This window comes from Sarcophilus harrisii, chromosome 3 (genome assembly GCF_902635505.1).
Source record: "Sarcophilus harrisii chromosome 3, mSarHar1.11, whole genome shotgun sequence".
In the NCBI taxonomy this organism is placed as follows: domain Eukaryota; kingdom Metazoa; phylum Chordata; class Mammalia; order Dasyuromorphia; family Dasyuridae; genus Sarcophilus; species Sarcophilus harrisii.
In genome coordinates, this window is record NC_045428.1 from 236,826,528 (window position 1) to 236,841,771 (window position 15,244).

The window sequence follows — 15,244 nt, forward strand, 5'->3', positions numbered from 1 at the left end:
AGGTATGAAAAAATGTTTATAGCACTTCCCAAGTAAAGGTAACATTTCTAATATACACAGAGAACTGATCCAAATTTATAAGAGACATTCCCAATTGATGAAGGTTCAAAGAATATGAACTGAAAATTATCAAAGAGAGAAGGCCAAGCTATCAATGCCTACATGAAAAAAAATGCTCTAAATTATAAATTTAAATAACAGTTTCCTTCTCACAACTATCATTCAATAGCAAATTGACCAAAAAGGAAAATGACAAATACTGGAGGAGCTGAGGGAAAGCAGGTAGAATATTGATGGAACTGGAAACTGTAATTCTAAAAAGCAATTTGTCCCAAATATGCTTCTAAAAAGCAAATATGTCCTCAAAAGTATTAAATAATGTATCATTTGACCCAGAAATACCACTATTAAATATGTACTCAAAGAAGATCAGAGGACAAGAAAAAGTACCCATGTGTACAAAAATATTTATCACAACTCTTTGTGGTGACAAAGAATTGGAAACTAAGGGATAATCCTCAACTGGGCAAATTATGGTTGTGGATGTGATGAACACTGCCTTGTCCATTACCATTGCACAGGGCACAGCTTGATGATGAATGGGACAGGTTCAGAGAACATTAGGAAGACCTTTACAAACTGACAAAAGTGAAATGAGAATCAGGAAAACAATTTATAAGAAACAACAATGTTATAAAGACAACTTTAAAAGATTTAAAAGTACTTATCCAAATTTTCCCTTTTGGTAGAAATGAAAAAAAGAATATTTTGTGAAAGACAACTGAGTATTTTGCTTTTTCCTCCACTTCTTTACGAATTAGGCATATACTTTTGAAATCAGCTCATTTTTTTCTCATACAATAATATAGGCATGAAATGATAATAATTGCTGCTTACAAACATAAAAAGGAAATTTTTAACTTGTATATTTACTTTTCCTCTACCACCCATGGACATTTCCTCCTGATATTTCAAATACCTTTCCCTTTCCCATGTGTAAACACAACCCACCTTCATAATTGGGTGCCAGGTTGTGCCGTGTAATGTTCATTGGCTGGTCGGGATGATTTTTAGCTGGAGACTGGCTGTTAGGTACTAAGGGATTGGTATAATGCCACTGGCACTCTCCACTGGTTTGTAATGTGCTTAAGAAAAAATGTGCCACCTCACATGGGGACCCTTGAGACTGTCCAAATTTTGAAGATAGCATTTGTCTTTTGCTCCTGAATACATGAGAATCTATAGGAAAGGGTCCATAATGGTAAGAAAAAGGCAAGCTATATGAGGGGGCATATAAAAGTTCACTGTTTTCTGAGTAAAAGTTTTGTTCTTGAGTATTTGTAGGATTTGTTGCAGAACTTGCTCTCCAGTTTCCAACCTGGCCACATTCTGATTTGTCCATTTGGAAAGAGTCGTATTGCTGAAATAACAAAAGAAGACCAGTAAAGAGTTAGCTGGAAGAGACAAAAGCTTAATGCAGTACAAGATTATAAAATATATGACAAACATTGCTGTCCTGGGTTTTACTTTTATCTATTATACAAGAATGGATTGGATCATAACATGGAGGCCTCAGAGTAAAGAGGAATACTTGACAACAGTTGGAGGGGCAAGAATTTTCCCCATTAGAGTTGAGAAATGAATGCAGATCCTGTTTCTAAGAATTTGAAATCAACTATTAAAAAAAAAAACTTGGGGAAAATTGTTATTGATGACAAATACTGTGAAGATATGTAAGGCAAGCAAAAATAAAAGAAAATTCTAACAAGCTTACTATAAAGAGTCCCTTCATGATTCAGTTTTTGCTATGGACTATATACAATCATCTCAAATTTTGCATAATATTAAACAAATGGTTGTGTCTCTGAAAAATTTTCCAATACAGGGAAATGTCTCCTATGCAATTAGTCATTTGTTGTTATTCCATATTTAATGTATCCACATGAATCTCAAATGACTGCTAAGAGAAGACTATATGATGACGACAGCAGAATAGCCAGACTTCTCTTTTGGCTGCATTTATTACCTGTGGTAGATAGGGGTTTGTTCTGACTTTTGTCTTCATCTTGTTACTTTTGTATTTTGCTATTTTCCTAGGTTCTTGTGAGGTAGACATTGAAGTCCTACAGGAATACTGGGACTTGGAAGAGGTGACTTGATCCAGTGACAACTGTATTTCCTTGTATTCGATATCTCTGCCAAGAGATCAAAAAAGATTCATATCATGCTTAAGAAGACCTTGCTTTGACAATAAAACATTTCTATTATAATTTTAAAGTGTATCATGATATGTAATTTCATTTACATGAATTCTGGGAAATGATCAATAAAATAAGCACTGGAAAAAGAATATGTTTGCTTCTCTATTAAGGCTGAAGCCCTTGGATTATATGACCTTCAAAATTCTTAAGTTTAGTAATTTTTTGACTAGGAGGAATGAGATTAATACAACTATATCCAAATCTATAAAACCCAATTCATATCCCTTGTGAAAATCATGAGTTTAAGAAAATTTATAAAGACAGAAAGGAAAAACATGTTTACTAAGTCCAACTGTATCTTAACAAAGGATGTACTATTTAACTATTTTTCTTTCTTTCCATCAAAAAGAACTGGATGGGAAATCCTTACTCAAAAGCCTCAGTCTTGAGGATTGTTGAGCTTGAATCTAAGCTTATTTTCCTCCTTTTAAATATTTTATACCTTTAACTGCTGTGAAGAGTTGCTCAAAATGTCTAATTTTAAAGAAGTAGTAGATCTTCAATCATAACTTCAGAAGACTAATGAAGCATGTCTCTTGGCAGAAAAGTGGTGATCAAGAGATATAAAAGGAGACACTCATTTTTAGACATGGCCAGTGTTTTGATTTTTGTTCAGTTATATTTATTTGTTATAAGGAAAAGACTGAGGTTGTGAAAAGTGAGAGTGATGTAAAAAGAAAAAAATCAATAAACTTTTTAAAAAGTGGGTAAATTTTTTAAAAGAGCAGGTTCAAATCTGGCTTAATTCACTGATTGGCTGTGTGACCCTAAGCAAGTCACTTAACTGCTATTTGCCTAAGTTTCCTCACCTATAAAATGGGGAAGGATTGTGTGAGGTTCAAATGAGGTAACAATTATAAAGTGTTTAGCACAATACCTGGCACATAGCTATTATTATTGTTAATAGGTAGTTTTTGTTTTCCTAGAAAATATACGTTTTCCCAATCTAAGATATATTTTTCTGTGATTTTGTTAAAATTGTTCATTTCTAAAAAGCAGAAAAGTGAAACTCCTTTGGTCAGAGACTTTTGCACTTAAATCCTTTCTCTACATAGAAGACAAAAAAATATTTTCAGTGAGGATATTTGCTATTACTCATTTATATTACTGAGTAACAAATATGGACTAGAACTTTATTTCATTTGATGAAGCTCTAAGGGAAGATTTCATTTTGTCCTCAAGTAATCTTATTTCCTATACTTTTCATATAATAAGAAATCTCATTCTAAAGGTAGATTTGACCTTTAGACTTGGTTTATCTTAAGGACAGCAGCAAATTCATAGAAGTTGCAGTAAGTTCATACAATGGGGATTATGGACACCAGCTTTTTCTTTGGTTATTAAAACAGACAAAGAAGAATTATGGCAAGAGAACAGTATTTACTTCACCATGCTTCCACATTTCTCTTCTATATCCAGATTATAATTATGCTGGAAACATAGTTGTGCTATCTACTTTTTTTTTTTAGCTTTTATCTCAACCAGAAGCAGAATTCTCCAAAACATTTTGTAAAATGAATTTTAAAAAGCAAACAAAAATCCATAAACAGATGAACATCTACAGAGAGAGAATAATCATAATTATTTTAATGTGAAATGAGACATTAAAGAGGAGAACAAATTTGTTTGACTTACGTGAGAACATAATTGACACTCACTATGCAGTGAGGTCTTGAAGAACGACTGTTGTGCACAATGGTAGCATAACTCTGAACCCAGACCCAGCCTCCATGCTTGGAAAGTAATCGGTAGTATTTGGTTGTGACTTGACCTTTCACCAACACTGTAAAAATATTATTCATAAATTATAGTATTCTGGAGCTTAAGAATGAACTTCCTTAAATAAAAAGGAAAGATGTATATGCTACCCGTTTTTGTGTTTAAGTCTATATAACCTACCCTACATAGACATATAACCAATTATCAGGTTGTCCTTTTGTTGATATTTCTGTTCCCCATCTACTTATTTAACTGAAGATTATTGGTCTTAAGGTCCATTAGAAGACAAAAAATAACTGAACCTCACAAAGGTACAAAGTCTATTAATTTATGGGATTTTGTTGTTGTTCCAGAGCTAAGAATTTTTGATACCCTGGATATCCTAAGATATTCTAGTGAAAGTGTCATTTAAATAAGAAAACCATTAGGCTTGGAGCAATCTCTTACTCTACATGTTAAAGATTTTTAATGGTTCACCTAAAACACATCTATGCACAATGAACTTGTTTACACTATTACCATTTTTATTTTGTACAACTTATACTTAACCTCGCCATCTCCGCACAAGACACATAATATTTCTATATAATATTGTTCATCTAATATCCTCCAAATTAGAAAGTAGTTTTTGAAAATTTGGCATGTGGATTCCTACTGAATGGCCATGTAGTTGCTCATTAAACTGAAGCTTATTTAAACCAATTATCACTCATCACTCACCAGAAAAGAGATTGCATGGCATTATCTTTTTCTTAACTGGTTTTGTTTTCTTAAAGTTGATGATCTATTTAAAAATAAAGCTAAACCATTCAGAGAAGCCTGTGGGGAAAGGAAAAAAGATTTGCATCACTGAATGGAGGTAAGCCCTGGACTACAAGTTGTGATCCTCAAAACTGGAATAGACAGAGAGAAGTTCCAGGTTAACCATCCTCAGAGATGGATTAATTGGGACAATGTCCTAGACTCTTGATGACTTTCTACATCTACTTCCATAGATTCATTTATTATCTCTACACAGCTAATATATATATATATATATATATATATATATATATATATGTAAAGTTCTAGTCTTTTTAAACTCCAGTCCCAAATCTCCGTCTGCCTACTAGTCATCTTGCTATCCCACTACTAATTAAAAATAAGTGTGGTCCAAATTAGCTACTTTTCCTAACTTCCCTTTCCTATTGTTACTACTATCCTTTCAATTACATAGAATCATAATCTTGAGGTCATCTTCTTCATATCCAATTAGATGCCAAATCCTACAGATTTTACCTTTATAACATCCCTAGCTACCATAAGTCAACAGCATCCAGTTCTGAAATCTTAAATAGGAATCTTGAGAACTGTAATCCTGGGGAAACAGATTTTCCATCCAGCTCTAAGAAGATTCTAAGAAGTTTTGAGGGGAGAGAAACTGGCCAGTCACAAGTAAGAAAGTTTCTCCACTTTCTCCCACAGCTCAGAGGGAGGGGAGACAGAGCTAAGAAATAAATCTGTAAAAATGTGAGCAGTAAGGACAGTTCTGTAGTAATCAATTCTCCTCCACACCTTTATTCAGTACCTACTGATAGCAGGCAATTCTCCACCATTTTTCTTGCTCTTTCTTTAAAGTTCCTTCTATTGCTGATTTGGTTTTATATAAAAATCTATTCTTTTTTTTTCTATACATATTTCCACATTTATCATGCTGCACAAAAAAATCCAGATCAAACAGGGAAAAAATGAGAAGTAATATAAAAAGTAAGTAAACAAAAACAATAAAAAAGATAAAAATACTATGTTGTGATCCATATTCAGTCCCCACAGTCCTCTTTCTGGATGTAGATGGCTCTTTCCATCACAAGTCTATTAGAAATGGCTTGAATCATCTCATATGCATTAATCATTGTATAATCTAGTTTTTGCTGTGTATAATGTTCTTTTGGTTCTGCTTACTTCATTTAGCATCAGTTCATCTCAGTCTCTCCAGGGCTCTCTGAAATCATCCTGCTGATCTTTTCTTATGGAATAATAATATTCCATAACATTCATATACCATAACTTATTCAGTCATTCCCCAACTGATGGACATCCACTCAGTTTTCAGTTCCTTGACACTACAAAAAGGGCTGCTACAAACATTTTTGCACATGTGAGTCCTTTTCCCTTTAAAAATCTATTCTTAATAATAATTTATTTTGAATATCTATTCTCTGTCAGAAAAAAGCAAATGGAAAATGACAATGGCTAGCTGGAAAAACACAGATTCTAAGTAGATCAGAGAGCTAAATCATTGTCCAATACATTAAGATTGGTTTTCTTTAAGAGAGTTCCAAAGTTATAAATGTTAAAAGATCTTATAGGAATGTTTTTAATTAATAATGTTAATTTGTAAGCTCCTAAAAGAACAAGAAGACTTATTTGAGACAAATGTGCCACCTACGCTAAAGAATGAGTTTTGTCTTAAATTGAAAAAAAAAAAAAACTTGGACAAATCTTGTGTCTAAGTGATGGAATGGTAGAGGTAGGGACAAAAGGGATGCCATGACCATAGGTTACCCTATTGGAGGAAAAAGGCTTGATCTGCAAACAATTTGCTTTCTCTATCATGAAAAGGATTAAAAATAGCAAGTTCCCAACCAAACATTGCTTCACAGTAATTTTTGATGCGTATAGTATGTATCTATATATGTATTCTGTCTATCCCATTCCCAGTAAAATGTTAGTTCCTTGAGGGAAGGTTTTGTTTATGTATCCCCAACACCTAACACAATTTTTCAGCATAGTAGGTCTTTTTTCCTTTTATTAATGGAGTAGGAACAGTTCGGGGTATTGTTAGCTTTACTGATTACTTCCCTCCCTTTTTATTAATGTTTTACAAGGAATAGAGGAAAGAAATATTATTGAGAAAGGAATGTTATATTTTAGAAGATATCAATAAAAATAAGAAATTACTCTAAAACTTAATTAGGTGCTTAATATTTATTGAATTGGATTATGACTTTGGGAAATATAAGAATTTGATGACTCTGCCAGCTGGTAATTGAAAAAAAAATCTGAAACATACACATTTAGCTTATAATAACAACAATCTTCATGACTGAAGCAAAGCCATTCCCCTCATACATATACACAAAGATCCTTCAGGATATAAAATTCCTATTTTATGATTTTTTTCCCATTTGTTTTCTTCTGAATTTGAATTTTATCTAAAACTGATTTTTACCTTTATAAAAATGCAATAATGGATAGTGAGTTGATCTTGAAGTCAGGGAAATTTCGGTTCAGATCATTTTTTCTACCCCTTGGACAAATCACAATTTCTTAGTGCCTCTTGACAACTCTCAAGACTATAAATCACAGAATTGCATCACTGCATGGAGAAGAGAGGAAGGGGTGAAGAGAAGAAGGAGGGGGTGGAGAGAAGAAGGGTGGAAATAAGGAACTGTAGAAGGGGGAAGAGAAGAGGGACAGCAAGGAGAGGAAGTAGATGGAGAGGAGAAATTTCCACACTCATAAGATCTGATTCCAAAATAATAAATTAAGCCTATTTTTATTTTAAAGGATCCAATCTGTTGCCAAGATGTATTAACTTCACCTTTACATCAGCTCTTGAATACCACTTTTATCACTACTATACCTTTACTGCAGCTCCGGCTCTCCTCACACTTGGTTTATTGTAACAGTCTCCTGATGGGTCTGTCTCAAGGCTCTCCCCATTCCAATCCATACTTTATTCAGCCACTAACATGATTTTGTTTAATAAAAGATTCAACCACATTAACCCCCTTAATCAATAAATTCTAATGGCTCCCTATTGCCTCCAAGATCAAATACAAAAATGTTCTATTTATCACTGAAAATCCTTTCCTACCTTTTCATAGGTAGGAAAACATACTCTTCCATTTTAAGGCACTGGTTCTTAGTTGTTCCAGGAATTTTCTCTGGTTATCCTACATGCTTGGAATACTCTTCCTCTTCAGCTCAGTCAAGTGAACTCCCTAATTTCCTTTAAGTCCCAACTAAATCTCATAGTGATTTCCCTCTGTTAATTACTTACTATTTATCATATACATAGCTTATTTTGTATGTATATGTTATTTTGGACAGGTGGTACAATGGATATAATGCCAGTCCTGGAGTCAAGACGATTCTTAAGTTCAAATCAAATCAAACACTTGCTGTTTACCTCAACTTTCTCACTTAAAAATGAGCTGGAGAAGGCAATTGGCAAACCACTTCAGGATCTTAGCCAAGAAAACTCCAAATGGGGTCACTAAAAGTCAGATAACTGAAATGACTAAACAACAACAAAGTAGATTATTTTGCTTTTTTTTCTCTTTAGACTGTAAGCTCTTTGAGATCAGAACTATCTTTTGCTTCTTTTTGTATTCCCAGCACTTAACACAGTGCCTCGCATGCTTAATAATTATTTGCTAATTATCACACTTCAAAGAATGGCAAATGTTGAAACTATATCACCTCTTATTGAATGTTGAGCCTCAATGAAAGTGAATTACAACATTATATTTCTCAAATCCTTTATGTATTCATGGTTGGATTTGGAGTTGGACTCATTGTGTAGGATAATGAAAAAAAAGAAAAACTCAGTGATTTATTCCATTATAAATACATAATATGGAGAATCTAGGAATAAATTGTGTCATATGTTAAACTAAGATTTTGTTTTCAATAAGTGAGTTCAATGAGAAATTTAATTTTATATTAAATTTTAACTGTTATTAACATTTTTAAGGATAGAAATATTTAATGTTTATAATCTGAAGAATATGTTCTTGCAACATTAAAAATGTAAAGATACATTTACATATAATACACACATGTATATACACATTTCTCTTTTTCTTTTCTCTTCAAATTTCCATAAATGTTGTCTATTGCTAGAAACCATTTCTGATCCCTCTAGATGCTAATGCGTCTTCACCCACATGTACCAAAATGACTTTGCTTTTACTTTATGTAGATTTTTAAAATTTTCTCCTATTTAACTAAGAAAGGGACAAGAAAGAGACAATTTCAATTTTGTCTGTATTCACAGTGCCTAGCCTGATGCCTGGAAAACATGTGTATATATATATATATATATGTTTGTGTGTATATATATATATGTTTGTGTATTCATATATTCCACTATATTTTCCATAATTTATTTCTACTATATGTAATTTGTTTCCAATCACTATGCTAGATGTAGTATTTATATGTGTATGTATGTATATATGTATTTATGTATGTATGTGAAGTCTACAATGCCATCATGATCTTTTTTGCCCTGGCCTTTATTCCAGTGTTCTCATTCATTCTAAATATATATATATATATATATATATATATATATATATATATATATATAATTTTGAATATGTTAAATTACATAGTAAATAAAAACAGTAATTACAACCATCATTTCACCTTTTCCATTTTTAAGCATACTGTTTTGTGTCTTTCTTTCACAGCTGATTATGATTAGTATTTTGTGTGTGTGTGTGTGTGTGTGTGTGTGTGTGTTTAACACATTTGGTATTAATTTGAAAATATCATAGTTTCCAATGAGTTTATTAAAACAATTGACTAATATCAAGGAAGTTGGAAATCTACTAGCCAAATTTCAATACAATCTCTGCAAAACTAGGGAATGGGAAGAATAATAAGAATAATGACTTAGTAAGCACAGCCAACAATGCACTTCTTTCATTCAAATCTATATTTCTTTGTGAATTATCTTTTTGGTTATGACAATCATTAAAATCAAACATCAAAATAAATTGAGCTTAGAACCAGACCTTTAAATTATTGTATCAAAAGTTTAAAAATAAGACATGCAAAAATAGATGCACTATTCTCACTGCAAATACTTTAAATAATAGTATTTTATTTAATAATGTGAAATTCTTGATAATTTGGTGGGAGCAAAAACATATTTTAAAATATTATTTATTTAACCTTATCCTATTCTTTTTAAAATTTCTTTTGCATGCTTTATAGTTCACATATATTAGTACAAAAGTATCTGTAAATAATTTATTCATGTAAATATATTTTAGTCCATGCTCAATATTTTCTTACTGAAAGGAATCAAAAATGTCTGGAAACCACTGAATTAGATCATTGGTTTAACTTTACTCAAAAATTGTTTTCTACCCTCATTTAGCTTTTGGAAGAACCAGGAGAACACAGCAAACATTTATGAACTAGTTGCTATGTTTCAGGCACTGGGAGACACTGGAATAGAAATAACAAAAATAACACAGTCCATGTTCTAAAGGGGCATATAGTCTACTTAGAGGATACAACATGGTCACAAATAAGCAAGTGCAGTATATATACACAAAATAATACAAAGTCATTTGGAAAGTAAGAGAAGGGAATGAGAGGGATCAGAAAAAGCCCTTGAGAAGTGTGACTTGCTCAATACTTCTGAACTCCAAACCCAGAAGTTCGTATGCTCCTCCTGTATTGACAAATCAGTTTTCTTTCTCTTTGTATAAATTTCTTTTTTTTCCCTGAAAAACCTGTTGTTTCCTTTAAACTGCTTTCATTTGTGACTAGAGAACACAGGAATTTAATTTCTAAATCTAATAATGTCAGCAGATCAAGAAAAGACTTTGTCAGTACTTAAAGTCAGGGAACCAATATGCTAGTCTGCAGTCCTCATTTCATTCTCATAAAAGCCAGAAACAGTCCTGGTAGTAGAAGATTCAATCAAGTTTAAAAAGGAATCCTGATTCAATGAAATTCATCTTTTTTATAAGAGAACTGAGTATGGAAATGTTTTTATTTCATTTCAAGAATTATCTCTTGAGTTTACATTTCACTAGATAGAAAGGAAGAATTCCTTTCCCTATTCCTTGGTAAACTAATCTACATATGTCTCTGAGATTATCACCTAGATTTTGGACTTGAATATGTGTGTGAATTTACAAGGAAAATTATACTTTGCATTTAATTAGCCAATGTTTGTCAGAGACAATTTATTAATATTTATATATGTTGCTTCATGGTGGAAGCCATGTTGTTATCGGAATTCCTAATTTAAGCTATACACACACATATACATATATGTATAGTGTATGTATTATGTATGTGGTTTTAGAAATTTGGTATCCAAACTGAATGTCCACTTGTTACCCCTAGGCTTGATCCAATTACTGATTAGCATGGAAGCTTTGAATTGCTCCATTTTCAACTTGGAAGGATTTGTCCTCCCTTACTCAGCCTGGTAGTCCCCATAATCCCAAGAGATCAACATAACACTGCTAGACTTAATGCAGACAATCGAGAAGCTTTAGCATACTACAACTCAGAATTCCAGAGCTCAAGTGCTCTGGCAGCTTCAGCCTCCAGAGTAGCTGGTATTACATTACATTACAGATCTGGGCATCTTGTAAGTCTATAGTATTCAGGAAACAAAAGACAAAACTCCTTCATCAAGATAAATTAAGGGTACAAAGTCTAGGTTAGAGTTTTTTATTTGTCTAAACAAAACAATAGCAATGTCAATATTGGTGCACCTAAAAGAAATATTTTCCCCAAACCAATTATTTTTCCTTTAAACACTTCCTCCAAAGATTCCTTCTTCCTATCTGGTCAAAGGTGAACCAGGGATATTATTCTTAACTATGACAAAAGCATTTACTCTCCCAGTTCTGTTACCATATGCAAGTAAAAACTCTTGAGTTTCAAGGAATAAATAAATAAGATTCTTTATTGAACTTGATTGAGTCTTTGACTGCTAAAAGTCTTATAAGAATGAAATGAGGTTTTGAGAGAATAGTGACTCCTTAACTTTGATTAAATAATAATGTTACTCATTCAGGTAAGATTAAGGGCTTTAGATTAGTACTGTCATTATTTCTTAATATTTAAGAAAACAAACTATTATATAACATAGAAGTGTTCAACAGGAGGTTATACTAAATGTTTCTTCATATTCCAGCCCATTTACTCTGAAATTTGGAGGTATGTACACGTACATCATAGAATAGTTTTATACCTATTTCCTTATTCCCTATCTTTATCCCTCTACCCCAGTGGAAAATACTTCTTTTCTTGATGTGTATAGATTTGTTTACTTCATTCAAAAATCAGCAATATTAAAATATTTTAAATGTGTGAGCATCTATACTGTATTACTTACGTAGATGATGAGCATAACGTAAATAGAACATATCACAGCCATGGACGTGATGGTAGAGAGTTTTCTCTATCAAATCCTGTGGTTCATAGCCAGTTAGTTCAGTCACCCTGGAAGAAGAAGGCTATCTAAATTAATAATATTGCTCTTCAGATTTGGTTTTAAATAAACCAATATTAATTTTGCTAAGTAATCAAGTGTTAAAGGACCAAACGTGGAAACTTATGTTGACTTTGGAACCTGAAAACCATCTTTTTTTATAAGAAAAAACTTTTGAACTCTAGTCCAGAGACCAAGGAATGAATTCTTTAACATAATTTCCAATTTCATCCTTTTCATAGTGAATTTAAATTTATCTAAGAACTAACACTATGCAGAAAAATATTTGACAGTTGAATGCTTAGTATATTTCAGGAAGGTTCTGGAAAGATTTTAATTTTCTGAAATCTCCATTTTTAACAGTATACAATCAATCTAAAAGGGAATTTGATTTCAAGACTGCTTTGGGGAATATTTTCATGTTACTGAGAATATTGAATATTACTGAGAAAAGTTTAGTGATTGTATTAAATAGTTAAGAACCATATCACATTGTTATTATACTGATCCTTGAATAATCTACCTCAAATGGTACCTTTTCCATGAAGCTTTTTCAGATCATGTGACCTCATAAAACACTGTTTTATAATTAATGTCCTTGTCTTGCATTATTATGAACTTTGTTTCTTGGCAATCATCCTATTAGACTAATGATTCTTTCCCCCACGACCCCTCCCACCAAGGTTGAATTGATTTTTATTTTTGTATTTTTATTTTCTCCAGTTAAATTCAAAAAACATTTTTTTTGTTAAATATGTAGCTTCATTATTTTACATATTTCCTTATGAATCATGTTGGGAGAAAAAAAATGAACAAAAGGGGAGAAATACACAAGAAAAAAACAGAAGAAAAAGAAAAAGAAAGTGAATATAGCATGTGTTGATTTATATTCAGTCTCTGCAATTCTCTCTCAGGATGAACATGGTATTATATGTCCAAAATTGCCTTGGATCACTGAACCCACTGAGAAGAACCAAATCTGTCATTGTTAGTTATTTGTTGTTCACAATCTTGTTGCTGTGTACAATGTTTCCTGATTCTACTTGTTTCACTCAGCATCAGTTCATGTTTATCTTTCTAGGCCTTTCTGAAATCAGCATGTTCATCATTTTTATAGAATAATAATATTCCATTACTTTTATATACCATAATTTATTCAGCCATCCCCCAATTGATGGGCATCTACTCATTTTTCAATTCTTTGTTACCACAAAAAGAGTTGTTGGAAACATTTTTGTACATGTGAATCCCTTTTCCTTTTTATTTTTATTTATTTATTTTTTTAGGATTGCTTTGGGATACAGACCCAGTAGGGGCACTGCTGGATTAAATTATATATATATAATTTTATAGCCAGTTCCAAATTGCTCTCCAGAATGGTTGGATCATTTCATAACTTCCACAATCAATACATTAATTAGACCAATGATTCTTAACCTGGGATCAAATTCTTAGGGGTCAATGAGCTTTCTCCAGACTGCCAGAGAAGTTCATGACACAAAAAAGCTTAAGAGCCCCTTATATAGATTCTAAGTTTTACAGGGACAGAGATGATATCTCTCACTATTCATGCCAGCCAATTCTCTGCACAGAGTAGGCAACGGGTTTTTGGATGTTCAAGACTGATTTCCATGGATGGCATAAACTTTGAAATCTAACTGGATTCCTGGGATTTGTAGTTCATAGACACAATATTCCTTTTAATGCCTGAAAGACATATGATGAGGTTTGAGCCTGGGAGATGAAATTCCACTGGCATGGACGATTTTGAATTATTCTGTTATAGGGCAAAAGGAACAGACAAAAGGAACAAAAAGTCTGCCTGCATGAGAGAGTGGAGTAGGCTTCAAGTCACTGCCTTCATTTAATGGAGCAAAGAATTCAGGCTGAAACTTCCAGGTGCAATTACTCCTTTAAAAATTGAGAAAATTCTTTATAGTTAATTTGGGTATTTATAATAGTCAAAATTACTCATTTGCTCACGGTTATTCTTAAAATAATAATACTGTTACCATATACAATATTCTCTTGGTTCTGCTCATTTTGCTTTTCATTATTTCATGCACTTTTCAGTTTTTCCAAGATCGAGTTCATCATTTCTTTTTTTTTTTCAAGGCAATTGGGGTTATGTGACTTAATCAAAGTCATACAGCTAGAAAGTGTTATGTCTGAGGTTGAATTTGAACTCAGGTCCTTTGGTTCCAGGCCCAGTGATCTATCCATTGAGTCATCTAACTGCCTCTGAGCTCATCATTTTTAATAGCACATTTTAGAAATATAGAATCTTTTTTCCAATCACCTTTGGAAGCAGACCTAATAGTGGTATTGCTGGTCAAAGGGTATAGGTAGTTTAATTATATTAGATCTGATTCCAGATTGCTCTTCAAAATGGCTAGAACTCTTTCCCATTCCTAAGCCAAAGTTTTTATATGCTATTTTCTTTGCTATTTCTTTAAAATGTTACTATTTCCTGAGTCACATTTCATATTAAAATCCATAATAAATTTTGAATGTTTGTTGGTGCAGCACTTAGCACAATGCCAAGCACATAGTAGGCACTAAATAAATGTTATTATTATTATTTTTATTCTCTGTTGGGAGAGTCTAGTAACTAGCTTAAGTAAAAAAATATATATTTTTTTAAATCAGGGGTTGGGAAATGAGTGTGAACCACAACATAGCATTTTCACTCTTTGTTTTGTTTGCTTACATTTTTGTTTTCCTTCTCAGATTTTTTTTTCTTCCTTTCTAGATCCGATTTTTCTTGTATAGCAAGATAACTGTATAAATATGTATACATATATTGGATTTAACGTATACTTTAACATATTTAACATGTATTGGACTACCTGCCATGTAGGGGAGGGAGTTTGGGGGAAAGAGGAGAAAAATTGGAACAGAAGATTTTGCAAGGGTCAATGCTGAAAAATTACCCATACATATGTTTTGTAAATAAAAAACTATAATAAAAAAAAAAAGTCATGAGTATAGGCCCTGTCCTGATGATTAGAATTTGATTCTGACC

The 15,244-nt window shown here is 32.3% G+C and overlaps 1 protein-coding gene across 3 annotated transcripts in view; it reads right to left on the reverse strand.

Moving 5' to 3' along the window:
- SIM2 (SIM bHLH transcription factor 2) overlaps positions 1–15,244 on the reverse strand; it is a 73,471-nt gene that overhangs the window by 8,732 nt on the left and 49,495 nt on the right. For 2 of the 3 annotated variants that reach the window (XM_003763394.2, XM_031959237.1), the window contains 4 exons: positions 12,124–12,230; positions 3,897–4,044; positions 2,027–2,195; positions 1,012–1,420 (listed from right to left, as the gene is read on the reverse strand). In XM_003763394.2, the coding sequence (XP_003763442.1) occupies positions 1,012–1,420; positions 2,027–2,195; positions 3,897–4,044; positions 12,124–12,230 (833 nt within the window). Of the gene's footprint in view, positions 1–735; positions 1,421–2,026; positions 2,196–3,896; positions 4,045–12,123; positions 12,231–15,244 lie in introns of those variants that run through there. The other variant, XM_031959238.1, reaches the window with a different exon arrangement.